The sequence below is a fragment of the Schistocerca gregaria genome, unplaced genomic scaffold (genome assembly GCF_023897955.1).
Source record: "Schistocerca gregaria isolate iqSchGreg1 unplaced genomic scaffold, iqSchGreg1.2 ptg000561l, whole genome shotgun sequence".
Classification (NCBI taxonomy): Eukaryota; Metazoa; Arthropoda; class Insecta; order Orthoptera; family Acrididae; genus Schistocerca; species Schistocerca gregaria.
Window position 1 is genome coordinate 242,849 of NW_026061954.1, and position 17,956 is coordinate 260,804.

The 17,956-nt window shown below is 37.4% G+C and overlaps 1 protein-coding gene across 1 annotated transcript in view; it reads right to left on the reverse strand.

Annotated features, from left to right (window-relative positions):
* LOC126314472 (farnesyl pyrophosphate synthase-like) overlaps window positions 1–16,819 on the reverse strand; it is a 62,231-nt gene extending 45,412 nt beyond the window's left edge. Inside the window, exons 1-5 of the mRNA XM_049992440.1 lie at window positions 16,433–16,819; window positions 16,163–16,334; window positions 13,217–13,357; window positions 4,536–4,739; window positions 480–644 (exon numbers count right to left, since the gene is read on the reverse strand). Of these exons, the coding sequence (XP_049848397.1) occupies window positions 480–644; window positions 4,536–4,739; window positions 13,217–13,357; window positions 16,163–16,334; window positions 16,433–16,602 (852 nt within the window). The 5' untranslated portion in view covers window positions 16,603–16,819. The remainder of the gene's footprint in view (window positions 1–479; window positions 645–4,535; window positions 4,740–13,216; window positions 13,358–16,162; window positions 16,335–16,432) is intronic.
* Window positions 16,820–17,956: the final 1,137 nt, after the last annotated feature.

Genomic DNA, 17,956 nt, shown 5'->3' on the forward strand with positions numbered 1-17,956 from the left:
GATACCTTTTTGTTTGAGTCATCTGCTGTATAAGATGGACAGAAAATGAGGCTAACTCAGACAAAAATTGACACTAGTATTTATACCACTCACCTTTGCAGTAATGCAAAAATTAAACTAGAACAGTACACCTGGATTTTACTTTGTAAAGGAACATGTAGTTTAGCATATCTTCTTTTGCTTTGCTACCCTCAATTTCAGTTCCTGTGTCATCCATGACAGGATGGCAATTATATTTCATCCTCAGACTTCCCTGTGTTTCAAGGTCAAAATTCCAAAATTCTCTGAATAAGGTATTGTATGTTACAGTAAGTTTTAATTTCCTAAATTTCAAGACTGAGTGACATTTTTTGAGTTTCTACATCACTCAGTCATTATTCAAAATTCAGCATGGATTTGCAGTTTTTCAATGATTTTCATAAATTCCTGTCTCACATAAAATTTATAATGTTACATGTAAAAATTTCAGTAACACTTACCATGTACATTGCTAGTGCAACAGGTAAATAGAACGAATAATATGCTGTCTTGTATTTTACAACTGCATTGTACTGATCCATTGTGAATTTGGTATAATCTGGATTCTTTCCTGCTTGTGAAGTCAAGAGATCAAGAGACTGTCCTACTGTTGTTTTGAAGGTAACCTATAAAAATATTTTCAAAAATTCACTACAAACATTGTATTTTCAAAAATAATACATTTTAACTTTAAAACAAATGGATATTTATGGTCGGTGTTACAGATTGCTGCATGGCACTAATCACACTGATAAATACCAAATAATTTTGAAAAATGTGTAATAATCCTATAAACATGTGTTAGCTCATGGCTTGAGGGAAGTGGAGACTGTGTATGAAGATACTGAAGAATCATTAAAACAGATGGAAGAAAAAAAAAATGTTGCAACAATGAGTGGTTTTAATACCATAGTAGGATATCAAAGACAGTATGAAATTCTGGCTTGGGGAAAACAAACGAAAGAAGTGAAACTTGGGTAGATTTGTGAAACCAAAATGATATGCTTATCACAAAACATTATTTGAAGTTCCTCTTAGAAGAAAGTAAACATGCAGGAGACACCAGACAAAAGACAATTTCAGTAAGATTATATACGAATGAAGCAAAGATACAGTAATCAGATAAAATCATGTCACAACTGTGCAGGTCCAGACATAGGAACCACAAACATGCATTAACCAAGCGCAAAATCAGATTTTAAAATATGAAGAGTTCACCAAAAAGAAAGAGAGAGTAGGTGGATTGAAAGAAGAAGAAATAGAGATGACTTCTGAAGAAAGGACCAATAAAATAGCTAATGAAAGTGATGAGCTAATGCAGTGGAATATTATCAAGATGAGGATAATTGGAGCAACAGATGAGATTTTAGGAAAAGGAAACTGGAACCTAGAAAACCTTAGGTGACAGAAGAAATACTAAATCTAAATCAGGAAAGGAATAAGCTCATGAAAGAAAATGTAGATGACCACAAAAGAATTGATCATCATATCACATGCAAATGGAGAGAAGAAAAAGAGAAATGGAGCAAAAGCATTGCTGAAGAGATGGAAAAAAGGGAAAACAGGATAGTTTACAGGAAAAGCAGAGCCCTTCAGTACAAACCTAGAACAAAAATCAGTAACAGGAAAAAGTAAAGAGGGAATATTGCTGATCAACAATGAGGAGATATGTGCTCACTGTAAAGAATACATTGAAGGACTATACAATGATAAACACTTCAAGAATGAAAGTACAATAATCTAACTGAAGACATTAATGAATATGAAAGAGAAGTGCAAGGTCCTCCAATCATGAGACATGAATTTGAACATGCCCTTTGGAGTTTCAGAAAAGGAAAAGCAATTGCTGTTCTTATCCCTCCAGAATTGCTAAAAAATTTAGATAACAGCATGAAAGACCAACCACTCGGAGTAATAAATGACTTATGTAAGAGGAATCATGCTAGAAGACTTCAAACAATGCAGAACCATTACCACAATTAAAATGGGAAACACAGTTGACTGCACCAATTGCACAACACTATAAATGTTATCAAATGCCTCCAAAATAGCCATTAATATAGTTAAAAGCAGGATAAAAGGAAACGTAGGTAAGTATCTTGGAGAAGACCAATTTGGATTTAGAGTAGGCAGAAGAACAAGGGAAGAAATTTTGGCATTGTGCATGCTATTGGAGAGAGGGGTGGATATGACTAGAGGAACTTACCTGACCTTCAATAGCTTAGAAAAAGTTTTTGAAAATGAGAACTGGGAGCTACTCTTTACAAATACGAAAGAAGTAGGGCTTGACTGGATGAACAGACTGATGATTAATCAATTGTGTCAGATCCAAAGTACATAAATAAACCTCAATAACGTAGCAGAAGAGGCTAAGAGGTAGACAAAGATGTCCCCTATCCCCAAATTTATTTGATGTGTTCATGGAGGAAGGACAAGACGAGGGAGTACAAGCCAATGGTGAAAGGCTACATTGAATTAGATTTGCTGATGACATCGAGATAGCTGCAGACTGAAAAAGAAATGAAAAGAACGTGCAAGGCCTATAAGAAACTCAAACTATGGAAATTGAAAGTGAATGAGTGGAAAAAAGTAATGGCAAAATACGGGATAAATTAAAACCAATATAAAATTGATGATGTGAGAATTGAGCAGGTGAAAATTTTGCTGTCTCAATAGTATAATCACAGAGGACAATAGAGTAGGAGGAGGAGGAGGAGGAGTAGGAGTAGGAGTAGAAGAAAAGAGAAAACAAGAGGCCAACACTGGCACAGAAGACATTTATGACAAAGAAATACATTTTAACCAGAAAACATGAATATGATGGAAGTGGAGAAGAGCAACTGTCTGTCATTTCTGGATGTCTTGATCAGACTGAAAGAGGATGGATCACTGGGGCATTCCATTTACCGCAAGCCTAGAAATACAGACCTGTACTTACACGCGCCTAGGTGCCACTACCTATCACAAACTATGGGCATTCTTTGAATGTTAGTTCACCAGGTACATGTTGTGTCCAATGGAGACAATCTTACAAAGGTGCTGCAACACACACAATCAGTGTTCAAAGATAATGGATATTCTCCACATCAGACCAGTACAGCTTTAAGGAAGAAAACACGTGACCACCCACTTGGGCAAGAGGAGACGGAGCGGTTTAAGACCAGCACGTTCCTCACATTTGTCACAAATATGTCGTAAAAACAAGGCAGAATCTTAAGAAAACATTAAGTCAAAGTATTCTTCCACCCACCAGAAAAGACGTATGCTGTTCTCGGTTCGACAAAAGGTGATCTGGGATTGCAGCAGGCTAGAATCTACAGAATATCTCGTTGGCATAGCAATGCCTACATAGTCACACAACAAGCACAGTGCATGATTGCCACACTCAAACATTTCTCAGTCCAGTAAGTCAGCCACAGCTGAACACCGTCTCCACAGGACATTCCATGTATTACTCTGTCATGGAAATCTTCACCTCAATGAGATCCTTTTTGGATTTAATTATTAAGGAGTCAGCAGAAATATGTTTAACATAAGATCTCATTAATCGTGATGGCAGCTTTCAACTGGATAAGGCATGGGACCTGATGATATATTTAGTTTCTTCAGAAAGAAAATCTTTTCTGACCAATGACACATCAAGCAAAATTTATTTTTATTCATTTTGACATCTGAATTTAAGTCCATGAGTGCAGATTCTGACAGAGAGCACACATGCAGTATCTGATTACGAATGCACCTGTGCACCATATATGGAGCAATATTCAAAGTGGCGCATAATTCAACAGAGGTCACTCATAGCTTTGTGCATGCGTGTTCCCGCCGATTTTTTGTATAAAGGTAGCAATGTGAACTAGCAATCTTCAGAGCAAAACACTCACCTGGAGATGGTTGAATGGTTGTTAGCCAACATAGCGAGCAAAAAGTAAATATTAACTGGCTGCAATCCCGAGACTTCATGGAACATGAATACAGATGTCAGAAAATTCTTTGTAAAATCATTTGTATGGAGTACACTGTTCTATGGTTGTGGAAGTTGGACTGTGGACAAGTTGCAAAGGAACTGACTTGAGGCTGCTGAAATGTGAATATAATGGAAAATCACAAGAACAAGATGGACAGCAAGAAAAACCAGTCTGAAAGTCTCGAGGGTAATCATCAAAGAGAGAAGAGTTTTAAAGGAAATGGAAAAGTGAAAAACAAAATTTACGGGGCAGGTCATCAGACCACACCTTCATCATTAATATTCTTTAAGGGAAAGTACTGTCAAAAAAAGCAAGAGGGCAGCCTAGGATGAAGTATTTGGAAGGCATCAAGGAGACGATAGGACATGATAATTACTTGGAACTGAAAACTGTTAATGACAGAAGAGAGCGATGTCATCGACAAGGCATTAACCTTTAGAATATGCATGTATGTATAGTAATTTAACTGACATTGCTGTGTTTTTTAAACTTCATAAAGTCAAAACACTTTAATTATTACTTAATTAACTTATATTGCGGGAAGATACTTACATCGTGAAAGAGATTGAGGATTTCAATATAGTATGATTTGTCCTGAAAATATCTTCGAAGTAACTCATAAATTCCACTCTCTAGCAGTAAGCCATCATTAACTGCCGATAAGCCAATGTCATCATGGAGGTACCAGCAAGTTTTTCCACGCCTTGTAGCTGATTTGTCCATGATATCATCAAGAACAATGAAAAATGCTTGCAACTGTGAATGTAAATAACACAATCAGTGTTAATTCTGGTTTCTTCAAAAAACAAATTTCAGAAGTTAGACAGAAACAAAGCAACAATATATGTGAAATTACTTCATTTTGAAAACTCTGACAAAGTCATTGGGCTTCTTATTACAAGGGATAAAATCTGTCAACAAACAAACAAAATCATTACTGCTTCCTCCGAATTTCTTCCACACTTTCCCCTATTCCAGTCATGCAATCTCTTTGGAAAGTTTATAATTTAGGTCATAGCGTTTTTCCCATTACTGTCTCTTTTCTATTATAAAATATAGATGTTAGTAGTCTCACAACTTCAATTTTGGGATATCTGCAATTCAGATTACACAACCTTCTCACCTGGTATAAACTTTATGCTTCAAAATACTGCATTTACGGATATTTGCTCTTTTCCCCAGTATGTGAATAATCATACTGCACATAAATTTATCATGATGCGTCTTGGAATCAGGACTCCATGGCTATCTAGAATAGGAAAACTGAAAGACGATGCAAACAGTTTTGTTGAATGAGCACCTTATTTAACTTAATGTTTATGCACGAGCCTATTTTCAAGATGTGGTGTGCTGTTATTACTGCAGAGACCTTATCAGCACAATAACTCATTGTATTCCCATCAATTTTTCTAACATTATCCAGCAATTAATTAAACATGGCATTTCAGAGGATCACTGGCTGCAATTTTTTCAATAAGCACTATGCTATATCTTGCAGAACTGATGCCACGTCAGAGACAGCCCCCATCTATGAACAGGAAGTGGCAGTGTGTAGTAAATGCTTGCAAGAATAATGTATTGAGAACTGCAGTTAAAACTTCCCTTTCCAAAATTTACAACACAAATTCAAAGAAATTCAAGTTCGTGTGGAGGCTTCCCAATGGAATAGGAAAGGGAGGAAACAATGATGATATTCTCCAACAATATACAATAACGTGGCTTGTGGAGTATAAATGTAGGTGTAAAGTTAGTCTGACAAGTGATGAGATTAACTGATAAAAATAATTAATTTTAGCTCAAGCTTGGGACAGTGAAAAATTATCACCATCTGGAAACATAACATTCAAAACATTTTTCTAATACAGGCAGCCTTAAAATGGAATTAATCAATACTCAGCTCTGCACTAGTTTCTCATGACATGACTTTGGTATCTAAGATCACTGGGAAGTTACATACATTGAGGTCACAAACATCATAGGATAGTGATATCCACTTATACAGATGGTGGTAGTGTAATGTACACATGGTATAAACGAGCAGTGGTTTGGCGGAGTTGTCATCTGTACACAGGTGATCTGCTTGAAAAGATTTTCAACATGATTATTGCAGCAAGATGGGAATTAACAGACTTTTGAACGTGGCATGGTAGCTGGAACTACACACATGGGACAATCCATTTCGGAAATAGTTGTCAAATTTAATATTCCGAGATCCACAGTGACAAAGAGTGTTCTGAGAATACCAAATATCAAGCTTTACCTCTCACCACGGACAATGCAGTGGCCAACGGCAACAGCTTTCACCTAACGAGCCAGACCACTGGAATTTGCGTAGACTAGTCAGTGCTAACAAACAAGCCACACTCTGGCAAATAACCACAGAAATTAATGTTGGTTGTACAATGGACATATCCATTAGGACAGTGCGGTGAAATTTCACATTAATGGGCTACTGCAACAGACAATCAACCTAAGTGCCCTTCCTAACAGCACATCGTCTGCATAGCCCCTCCCGAGCCCGTGACCATATCTGTTGGACCCTTGATGACTCGAAAACAGTGGCCTGGATAGATTTCAGTTGGTAGGGTTCACATATGGCACAGATCCCAAGAAGCCATGGACCCACATTGTCAACAAGGCAATGTAGAAGCTGGTTGTGGCACCATAAAGGTGGGGACTGTGTTTACATGGAGTGGACTAGGTCCTCTGGTCCAAATGAACCAATCATTGACTGTAAATGCTTATGTTCAGCTACTTGGAGCCATTTGCAGCCATTAAAGGACTTCATGCTCCCAAACAACGATGAAATTTTTCTGGATGACATGCATCATGTCACTGGGCCACAATTGTTCACGATTGGTTTGAAGAATATTCTGGACAATAAAAGCAAATGATTTAACACCCATATCGACGTGAATCTCATCAAACATTTATGGGATATAATCGAGAAGTCAATATGTACACAAAATCCTGCACTAGTAATACTTTCACGATTATGGATGCTATCAAGGCTGCACGGCTCAATATTTCTGTAGAGGACTTCCAATGACTTATGAGTCCATACCACGCATATAACCAATGACTTTTGTAACCTTAGTCTACACATTTCTTGAGTGAAACACGCAACATAACATTATTATCCGCAGGTTCATTTACAAAAGGTGGAATGTAATTAGTGGTACGTCTTTGCATAATCCATTGTAAACCACTCTCAAAAATAAAAAGCACAGCTGTCAATAGCTGTTGCTTTCTTATCACATGCATCAAATACTGAAGCACATCTCTTTTGCACAAGTGTCCTATCTACATGAGACACTGCTTGAGGCAGCAGTAGAATTTTTAATCATCTTCAAAAGCTTGTAAACTGGGAATTAGGGGTTCATGGTAATATAGATATGTTTCAAATTCTGTTTCGACTCCGCTGTCACAGTCTGGTTAGACAGGATATTAGAAAATTATCCCATATTAGAAAATTATTCCATACTCAAAGTGCTTCATCCACTAGGAACATACTGATGTTCAATTGAACCCATATGCTAAGAATAAAGGAAACTTAACATAAGAAAATACTCTAACACAATAACCTACATATTAAATTAGTTGGGAAAGTAATAACCAATAATACTGACAGGAATTCACTTGGCTCCTATATAATGCGCTAGCAACTACACAGAACACTGTCGACAATTGTACTGATGACATGGCACCATAATGACAGCACCATACAGGTTGAATGGAATTTCTTTTCTTTTTCTTTTTGATAAATTCACTGTAAATTACTGTCATTAGTCAATGTGTGATACAAAAATATGGGCCAAAACTTCAAAAGTTAGTAAGCCAAATATTAATTTAAACGTTCCTATGTCCATGTATCGAGTAACACCATCAGAAGTAAAAATATGCTACCTGCAAGCCAAAATATAAAAACTCTCGTAGCATTACGGTATGGATGATATGCAGGAGAAAATAATGATATGAAGTGCAGAAAAAATAGTTTCCTGTCTTGTTAATTTATTAATAAAGTGTTTTCTGTGAGCCTATTCTGAAAGGTATTCTGTGTAGCAGAGTGTACACTAGCTCACCGGGCAAAACATTAGTCACCACCTTCGAAGATCACACTGGTCACTTTGGAACACTACATATGACGTACAATTAGTACCAGATGGCCCACCATTAGAGTAGGTAATGGCAATGAAGTGGTGTATATGTGCCTTTGGTTGTATGAAACTACCACAGTCACACTGATCAGCACAAAAGAATGACAGACAGGAACTTTCATGTTTGAACACATACATAATGATACAGTGAATGAAGTTGCCGGTTTGCCGATGTGTTGACACAGACTGTCCAAAGTGTCTACAAGAAATAGTGTACCACTTGCAGCCACTTTGGTGTAAGAACAGTGGCCGCAAAAAGATCCTAACTTAGGTGGACAGAAGACAAGTGTCACACCCTGTTACTGACTTTTGGTTTCACAACGGCCAAATGGAACTGCTGATGTCAGTGAATTCAGTTCCATCTCAAACAGTTTCCATGGAAACAGTGCAAAGAACTGCAAGCAATGGGAATTTGGAGTCTGGTACTTCACAGAAGGCCATTGTTCACAGCTCACACTGTCTTCAATGAGACAAACATGGAATCTGGACAGTTGCTGAGTAAAGGCATTGTTATGGCCTCACATCTCTTTTCAAATGATGCAAGGCATTAAGTGAACCGATGGCTCAATGAAGTATTTGATACGCAGTGTGTGGAGGGCATAGTTCAGACCAGAGGCAGTTCTGTGATGTTTTGGGAGTTTTTCATTCCATCACTTTAGTTGCCTTGTGCAGATTACTGTGAACATGAACCATGATTTTTATTCCAACACTCACAGAGTTCACTTTCTTCTACATCTTCGGGTATACTGTGGATGCTCCAATCTTCCAAGGTGACAACAGCCACATTCACAGCGCTCACACACATACCAGTTATGATGAACACTCAAGTGCCCTATCACATTTCGACTAGTCATTCAATCTTAAAGCCATAGCAAATTTCTAAGACTTTGGAATAGTGAGTGAAATGTAGCAGTTGAGATAGTTCTATAGAATGCAGTCTCAATGAGTGGCTTCAGCTGGATATGGCATACCTGAAGAATATCTTGCAACCGTAAAAGAGAACTGTATCTAACAGCAAGAGGGAGTACTGACCCCGAAATTGTTCAATATTATAAAAACTATTGTGCGGTACTAAGAAAAGTTATTAAAAAGTCCAGAAGCATGTGTATCATGTCTGAGATCAGTAACTCTGATAATAAAATTAAAACAATTTGGAATATTATTGAAAGGGAAACAGGGCAACCAAGAGCACAGGAAGACTTTAGTGCCATAAAACTGAATGACAAGTGTACTAACAAACAATCTGAAATTGGAAATATTTTCAATAATCATTTTTTAAATGTTGTGGAGAAAGTAGGATCTAGATCTTCACTAGAAGAGGCAAGGCTTCTAATAGAAGAGGCCATACCTGCAGCAGTTTGAAACCACTGTATTTCCACGAACCTCTCCCTCTGAAATCAGTAAAATAATAAACTCACTGAAAAGTAAAAGCTCTTACAGAATTGATGGCATTTCCAGCAAGATACTTAAAGCTTGTTCCCCACAGATAAGTAGGATTCTCAGCGACGTATGTAATACCTCTTTGGAGCAGGGTGTTTTCCGCGATAGACTGAAATATGCCATTGTAAAACCATTGCATACAAAGGGGAATACGTCGGATGTCAACAACTATCGCCCAATCTCTCTTCTGACAGCTCTATCAAAAATTTTTGAGAAAGTAATGTATTCAAGAGTAGCCTCCCATATTTGTAAAAAAAAAGTACTAACAAAATGTCAGTTTGGTTTTCAGAAAGGCTTTTCAACAGAAAATGCTATATATGCTTTCACTGATCAAATATTAAATGCTCTGAATAACCGGACATCACCCATTGGTATTTTTTGTGATCTCTCAAAGGCCTTTGACTGTGTAAATCATGATTCATACTTAACTGGAAGAATGCAGACAGTTTAAATAAGTGGTTCATGTAATGTTAATACAACAGCTGATTCCTCAAACTGGGGGGCTATCAAGTACGGGGTCCCACAGGGTTCGGTCTTAGGTCCTTTACTGTTCTTGATATACATTAATGACTTACCATTCCATATTGATGAAGATGCAAAGTATAGTAATAACATCCAAAAACCAAGAACTAAGTGATGTAATAGTAAATGATGTTTTTCACAAAATTATTAAGTGGTTCTCAGCAAACGGACCCTCTTCAAATTTTGATAAAACACAGTATATACAGTTGCATACAGTAAATGGCACAACTCCAGTAATAAATATAGACTTTGAACAGAAGTCTGTAGCTAAGGTAGAATTTTCAAAATTTTTAGGTGTGTCCATTGATGAGAGGTTAAACTGGAAGCAACACATTGATGGTCTGCTGAAACGTCTGAGTTCGGCTACGTATGCTATTTGGGTTATTGCAAATTTCGGTGATAAGAATCTCAGTAAATTAGCTTACTATGCCTACTTTCATTCGCTGCTTTCGTATGGTATCATATTCTGGTGTAATTCATCGTTGAGTAGAAAAGTATTCATTGCTCAAAAATGTGTAATCAGAATAATTGCTGGAGCCCACCCACGGTCATCCTGCAGACATCTGTTTAAAGATCTAGGGATCCTCACAGTAACCTCACAGTATATATATTCACTTATGAAATTTGTTGTTAATAATCCAGCCCAGTTCAAAAGTAATAGCAGTGTGCATAGCTATAACACCAGGAGAAAAGATGATCTTCACTATGCAGGGTTAAATCTGACTTTGGCACAGAAGGGGGTAAATTATGCTGCCACAAAAGTCTTTGGTCACCTACCAAACAGCACCAAAAGAGTGACAGATAGTCAACCAACATTGAAAAATAAATTAAAAGAATTTCTATGTGACAACTCCTCCTACTCATTGGCTGAATGTTTTGATATAAATTAAGAGAGGGAAAAAACTAACTTAAGCATTAGTGTCATGCATTATTTTGTGTAATGTAATATCTTGTACATTCATCTTTCATTAACCTGACACGTTCCACATCATTACGAAGTGTCGTATTCATGATCTATGGAACAAGTATTAATCTAATCTAATCTTGTGGACACACTTCCTCACCAAAATGAGGCCATTAGTGAGGCTAGAAGTTTTACACATTATTAGAACACTGGGTCCTTTTGGTGACTGGTGCATTTAATATACTGGTAACAGTATCATTCCCTCTTCCCTTTCCTAAAAGACAGTCGACATACCTCTGTAAAAATCCACACTGCTCTATTTCACAATTATGATTATGCAAGGTGTATGACACAGAAGCATATTTTGCTTCCAATGATCAAATTGATATTAAACACATGTAACTGTAGAAATATTAAAATAAAACTGTCAGCAGGTTCTACAGCACAGTATCTCATTATTGTTGCTGCAGTGGGGTGCTTAACCTCTTCAGTTTTACTAATGGTGCCTTCTCATCTAATTCCCATCTGTGTCAGAATGCGGGATCTTGACAGGAATTAGACGTTGGTTGATTGGTTAATTCATGGGAGGGGACCAAATGGATGAGATGTAATTTGTTTGAAGTATTTTGGCATCACTTGTGTTACAGTATCATTTTCCTGTAATGACACTATAGTGCATGCATAACTTTTACACTGATCCTTCTCACTAATTTTCCTATCTATGCTGATAATGTGAACTAGTGAATACATTGTAAAAATTCTTGCCACAGCTGCCTTTTCTTCTCTCTGATAATGCACTGAGCTTTTGCCCAATCAATGTAAAAAGCTACACGATTGTCAGCAGATGGATTACGATGAAACTTCCACAGTGTCATGGGACTAGTCATCTGCCAGGTTTAACAAATGCCTTTGGGATAAAGATATTAACAGTCCTGTGAATGAGTGTAGTGATATGTTCTACATGACTTATCTTTTTATTTTCACTGGGCATTTGAAAATATTCTCTTCTTCTTCTTCATGTTGTAAAGCAACACAAGTGTATGGAAGCTTTTGTTTTTCTTTGTGAAAAAGACTGTCCTGTATAGACACACTGGTGACATAAATATTATCTCATTTTCATAATGTGACATGTTTCTATGAAACTGCTAACAATTGTTCCTTTTCTACTGATTATGTGGTGCTCGTAACACAAATAGGTCATCAAAACTGGTAAATTATGAGAAAATGTGCTGAAGAACAAAACACTAGTAGTGAATAAAAATTTAAATAAAAATCAGAAACAATAATATATTGCAACAATTTCTATTTGTTTTCCTAAGCAATAGCCACAATCTACCGATGCCATCGGATTTCATAAAATTTCGTTTTCTTTTTTTTTTTCTTTTTTTCTTTTTTTTTTACAGAAATTGCATCAATTTTACCTGCCATGGAATAACTATCAGTAAAAAAATTTAAGGGTAAAATAACCAGTTTGAAGATCAGCAGGTACCAGTACTTCAGTGGACCTAGCAACAATGGAATTTTCTTTGAAGCATTTTCAGGCATTATATTCTTGAGTTTTCAACAATGATGTAGTTCATCATTCATATAGTACATGAACTAGAGTGTCTCCAATCATGAAGGTAGTTTGGCAGGAGCCCAGACAGAGTTACGGCACTTGGGAACTGCAGATTTTAGTAATGTTAAGAAACTGATTAAGCTGGGAGATGTTTAAGACCATTACATTAAATAAAACTTTAATCATAATAACTTCGGTACTACAGTTGTAGGATGGGAAATGTCAGAATTGATAACTACCAAGTAATTAGAGCTTGGTGGCAGATTAAAGTCTTGTGCCGCACGGGGACTTGAACACGTAACCTTGCTTTTCGCAGATGAAAGGCAAGGTTCTGAATTCAAGTCCCAGTCCAGCATACAGCTTTAATCTGCTGCTAATAAGTTTCAAATCAGTACATATACTGTTGCTAAGCGAAAATTTATTCTGGTACCAAGCAACTTATTTTCACGCACATTCAGTAAAGATAACTCAATAGAATTACCAACAGCAATAACTGTATTAAAATACTTTTGACCTATTACCATGATGAACACCTATATCCTCATAGGGCATAAATTACCAAAAATTAACAGCAGAATAAAATTATTTCTTAGCTAAACATACCTCAGAATCTTCATGCATAAATCTTATCAGCCAATAAACTTCCACATACCATTTCCACACACCATCCCATAACCTGGGCCAAGAATATGTTTTCTGCACTATGCAGACTGTCTTTAGTAAGCATACGATATGCTTGCACAACTGCTAACCCTCGTGACATCTTACCACCAGGGACATTATAATGAAGGACCTGAAAGAAATTGAGAAATAAGTGTGGTAACCAATAATTTTTGTCAGCTAGTATGAAAAAAAAAAGCATTTCTAGTTGGTAAACTTCACTGCAAACTAGACGCATCAAATCCATAATTTTGCATTGTCACTCCTCTTACATTTTTACTATTCAAAGTGAGCTTCCATCATGCACCTTTTTCCTTTATCTTTCCCATGCTTCCTGTTGTTTCCCAACCATTTTATTCCTATGCTCATCTCTTCTATTTGTTTGTATTTGCACTTTTTTGTATTTCTCTTTGGCTAACTTGGTCACTGCAAAAGTCATGGCAACTATTTTTTGCCTCAGAAACAGTAGCAAATTAAAAAATTCTGAAATATGCAAACGGAATGTTAGTTCATACATAAACATTACAGGTAGGGAGACGGATGAATACACACACTGCCAGAAAGGTAAGCGCAAGAAGAAAGATGAAACAAGTGTTGTCAATTCCAACGTGTTTTACTGTCAATTGCAATAGTACACAGTAGTACAGGGCAGGAACATAAACTTGTGACATCTTCAAGTCCCTCGCAATAGTCTCCAACGAATCCACTGAACTGCCAGTGCTGTGAAAAACACCAAAAACCGGTGGCCTAACTATGAGTGAATTGTCTGATCTCACACGTTACTGATGTGGCAATGTCTTCATGTGTTCTAAAGTGTGTTCCAAGTAATTGTTCTTTTAGTTTTGGTATGAGATCATAATTACAAGATGGTAAGTCTGGAGAATATGGTGAATTTTCCAGTACTTCCCATCCCCATCACATGAGCAGATTCTGTGATACGTGATAGCCGTGTTTCAAATATGGTCTTGCTGCAGCAGCTGATTTTTAGATGCCTCTTTTCTGCCAGATACATCGTCAGTGCTAGTGCCTAATAAATATTAATTATTAAACATAAAAAAATAGCACGGCTGAAAAACATTGACATCACAGTCTGAAATACCCCAAAAACAAAATATAAAAAATTATACCCCATGAAGTTGGAACAGATCAGTAATCAACTGTTGTCTGGATAGAAACAATTAACTGTAAATGGACCAAATAATTTCCTAGCTAATTAAATACGTTATTCTGTGAACAAGGAAGGTCTCATTGATATAAACAATTCAAAACAACTCCGTGGAAAGGAAGTTTAAGGTCTTTTATCATGTAAATAAATGAAAGTACAATTATAACTTCTGTTCCATTCTAAGAAAAGAGCATTGCAATTTTACGGGCCAGTTTCCTGTTGGGAACACAGGTTTATGTTAGTGAGTGAATGAGCAAATACAGCAGTTAATTTGCACAGGTTTAATGCTCCAGTACCATTCAACTATATCTCCTGTAATGGAACTTATATATTCATAGTGTTGACCCAGTACTTTTGATTAACTTATCCACAGAAATGTGGCACAATGGTGAGACAATGATCTCACAGTTGGGAGAATGTGGTGCAAATATTCTTTCAGCCATACAGAGACATGTTTTTCATAGTTTCCTTAAATCAGGCAGAAAATATTAGGCAAATGATTCTTTTCACAAGGTCATGGCCATTTCACTTCCCTAATCTGAGCTTGGGATCTGTCTCCAATGACTGTATCATCAATGTGACTTTTAATCATAATCTTTGTTCTTTTAATTAAATATTTATGGTAACATTTTTTGCACAACTGGAATCCATACCAACTGAGGACAGTCATCTATGATAACAAACATATTATTAAAAACAGTATCAATATGTAAATCAAAAATAAAGCCCTGTTGCACAAGAGATGCACTCCCATCAATAAATAGAAAACATACCATCTGTCCCCAAATGTAAACAAGGTGCACCACAAAAGGTGAGCATAAACATTTCACAAATTATTCAAGTTATCTAAGCAAGGTTTCTGATCAGAGAAATTATACCAAAGAGAAAGTGCTTTGCTATACTGTTAACACTGTCATTTTTTTATCCACCTACACACTTATACAACTACTGTTTACTTCAATAGGGCAGCATGATGTTCAGCTGTTAACAACAAGAACAGAGAAATCAGTATAATAGTATGAAACTGGAAAGTTGTGCTTACGTGGCAGTGTAGGCCTTTACAATAGTTTTGGGGCAATCTTTCTTCATTGTGTGTGTTACGAGCTCAATGAGAGATTTAAGTGAAGATTACCACTTTCATAATAAATTCAGATATGGTCATATGTCATCTAGATATCTCTGTTGCTTTTCATGTTCTTATCGTCATCATCATCATCTTAATTGTCTCCCAATCACTTCTGCTTTTGGTTAGCACACTTGGCATTGAAATTACTGCATCTCCTTATTAAAATATCGACATTGTACGAAAGTTTTCTTTTTTTATGGTTAAAACTTTTTAATGGTCAGTATGCTCATTCTTACAAAGCCATTGAGCTGAGCAATAATTGCTGTTTTTGTTAACATTTGCAACATACAAAAATGTGAACATGTTTATAGATATTCTACAACAAAACATGGTTATAATGGATAAATCTGCTATGATAAATGCTGGCAAAGTCAGAAGTTGGCTTATGTGATATTGAGGATGACGGGTGCACTTCAATGCACACCAATACAGTAGTATCTATTCTCATCTGAAAAGTAAACATCTGGAAAAATACTACCTGGAAGAATAATTTCACCATCAATTTCATATTACTAAGATTCACTTTTCTTAGAAACATTCCTTGTGCAACTAGCTTTACAAATATATTGGCTATTTTAGTAGCTGCTGTTAGCACACACAGCACAATACATATATCGCACTTCAAGTGGGTACCATAAAAGTATTACCTTTGCAAACCGTTCCTTTGCTTCTGATATCTCAGAACCAAACCCAGCATCTGTTAAGTCGTTAGCAATGTGAGGAAAAACAGCCAAAAACTGGTCTCTCTCGCTGTTATTTGAATGTGTCGATCGTGCAGCAAGTGAAATATCAGTCGTCGGCTTTAAGCTTGACTTTGATCTGGCAACGAAATAACAACGTATCCGGCACAATATGTAATAAAAATATCGGTTGGTGCAGCGTCTAACAATAAACATTATCATTAGTTGTTATAATACCTTTTTGCTTGAACACATGCTTGGCGGTTGGCTTCACAGTTCAGGAAAGTGTTAATATAATGTTTATGAAAGCTGCCGTTGTTTAAGTTCCGAGAGCACACACATCTAAAACAAATATCACGCACTTGTTTTCCTAAAACACAATACAGGCTACGCAAAGATCTTGACATGTTATTGTTTGGTTCTAAGTTCTAGTGAGCTCCGTGCACAGCGCGTTTGGTTTCTTACTTTCCCTGACTTAACATTTTAAAATCACCCCATGCACTTCTCTACCCAAATGACAGATGCCAGACTTCGACTAGTAGCGTACATTTCATCCTCTTACCCCCTACTCCCGCTGCCTCGACACCGCAGACGACGCAGAGGAAGGGAGACAGTTGAAGGTGGAGGGGACAACAACGACGTGAGGTAAAGCGCCAAGCAGTACGCTTCGCTGCCACAGCGCTGTAGATTTACACCGCTGCCTATTGGCTATCTCAACCCACATTTAACTTCCGCGCAACGTACTATACGCAAAATCAAGGTTATTCTATAAGTAACTTCGATCTTTTCTGGTAGCGAACAGATCTGCGGAAGACAGGTGTCTTTGGGCCTCTAAGGACTTTCCCCGCCACAACAACCGGTTACTGGTCGGGGAACTTGGGCGGTAAGTTCCCTGCATCCTTTCCAGACTGGACCAAGTTCGTATGGTAAAACGCTTACTATACGATTACGCGAGCGATATGAAACCACCCCAATAATATGTGTATATAATGGCATATGCTCTGCATGTTATTCCCATGAAATATGCCTAATTGCTCATTTTCCTCGAATCTTAAATGGCAAAATGTTCTCTGCTCTGTCACATTTTCACTTATAGTAATTTGTTATGCAGTTGTATGATAAATCATGTGAGAAGTTTCTATGCAGTTTCAGTTTATACTGTATTATCTACACTCCTGGAAATTGAAATAAGAACACCGTGAATTCATTGTCCCAGGAAGGGGAAACTTTATTGACACATTCCTGGGGTCAGATACATCACATGATCACACTGACAGAACCACAGGCACATAGACACAGGCAACAGAGCCTGCACAATGTCGGCACTAGTACAGTGTATATCCACCTTTCGCAGCAATGCAGGCTGCTATTCTCCCATGGAGACGATCGTAGAGATGCTGGATGTAGTCCTGTGGAACGGCTTGCCATGCCATTTCCACCTGGCGCCTCAGTTGGACCAGCGTTCGTGCTGGACGTGCAGACCGCGTGAGACGACGCTTCATCCAGTCCCAAACATGCTCAATGGGGGACAGATCCGGAGATCTTGCTGGCCAGGGTAGTTGACTTACACCTTCTAGAGCACGTTGGGTGGCACGGGATACATGCGGACGTGCATTGTCCTGTGGGAACAGCAAGTTCCCTTGCCGGTCTAGGAATGGTAGAACGATGGGTTCGATGACGGTTTGGATGTACCGTGCACTATTCAGTGTCCCCTCGACGATCACCAGAGGTGTACGGCCAGTGTAGGAGATCGCTCCCCAC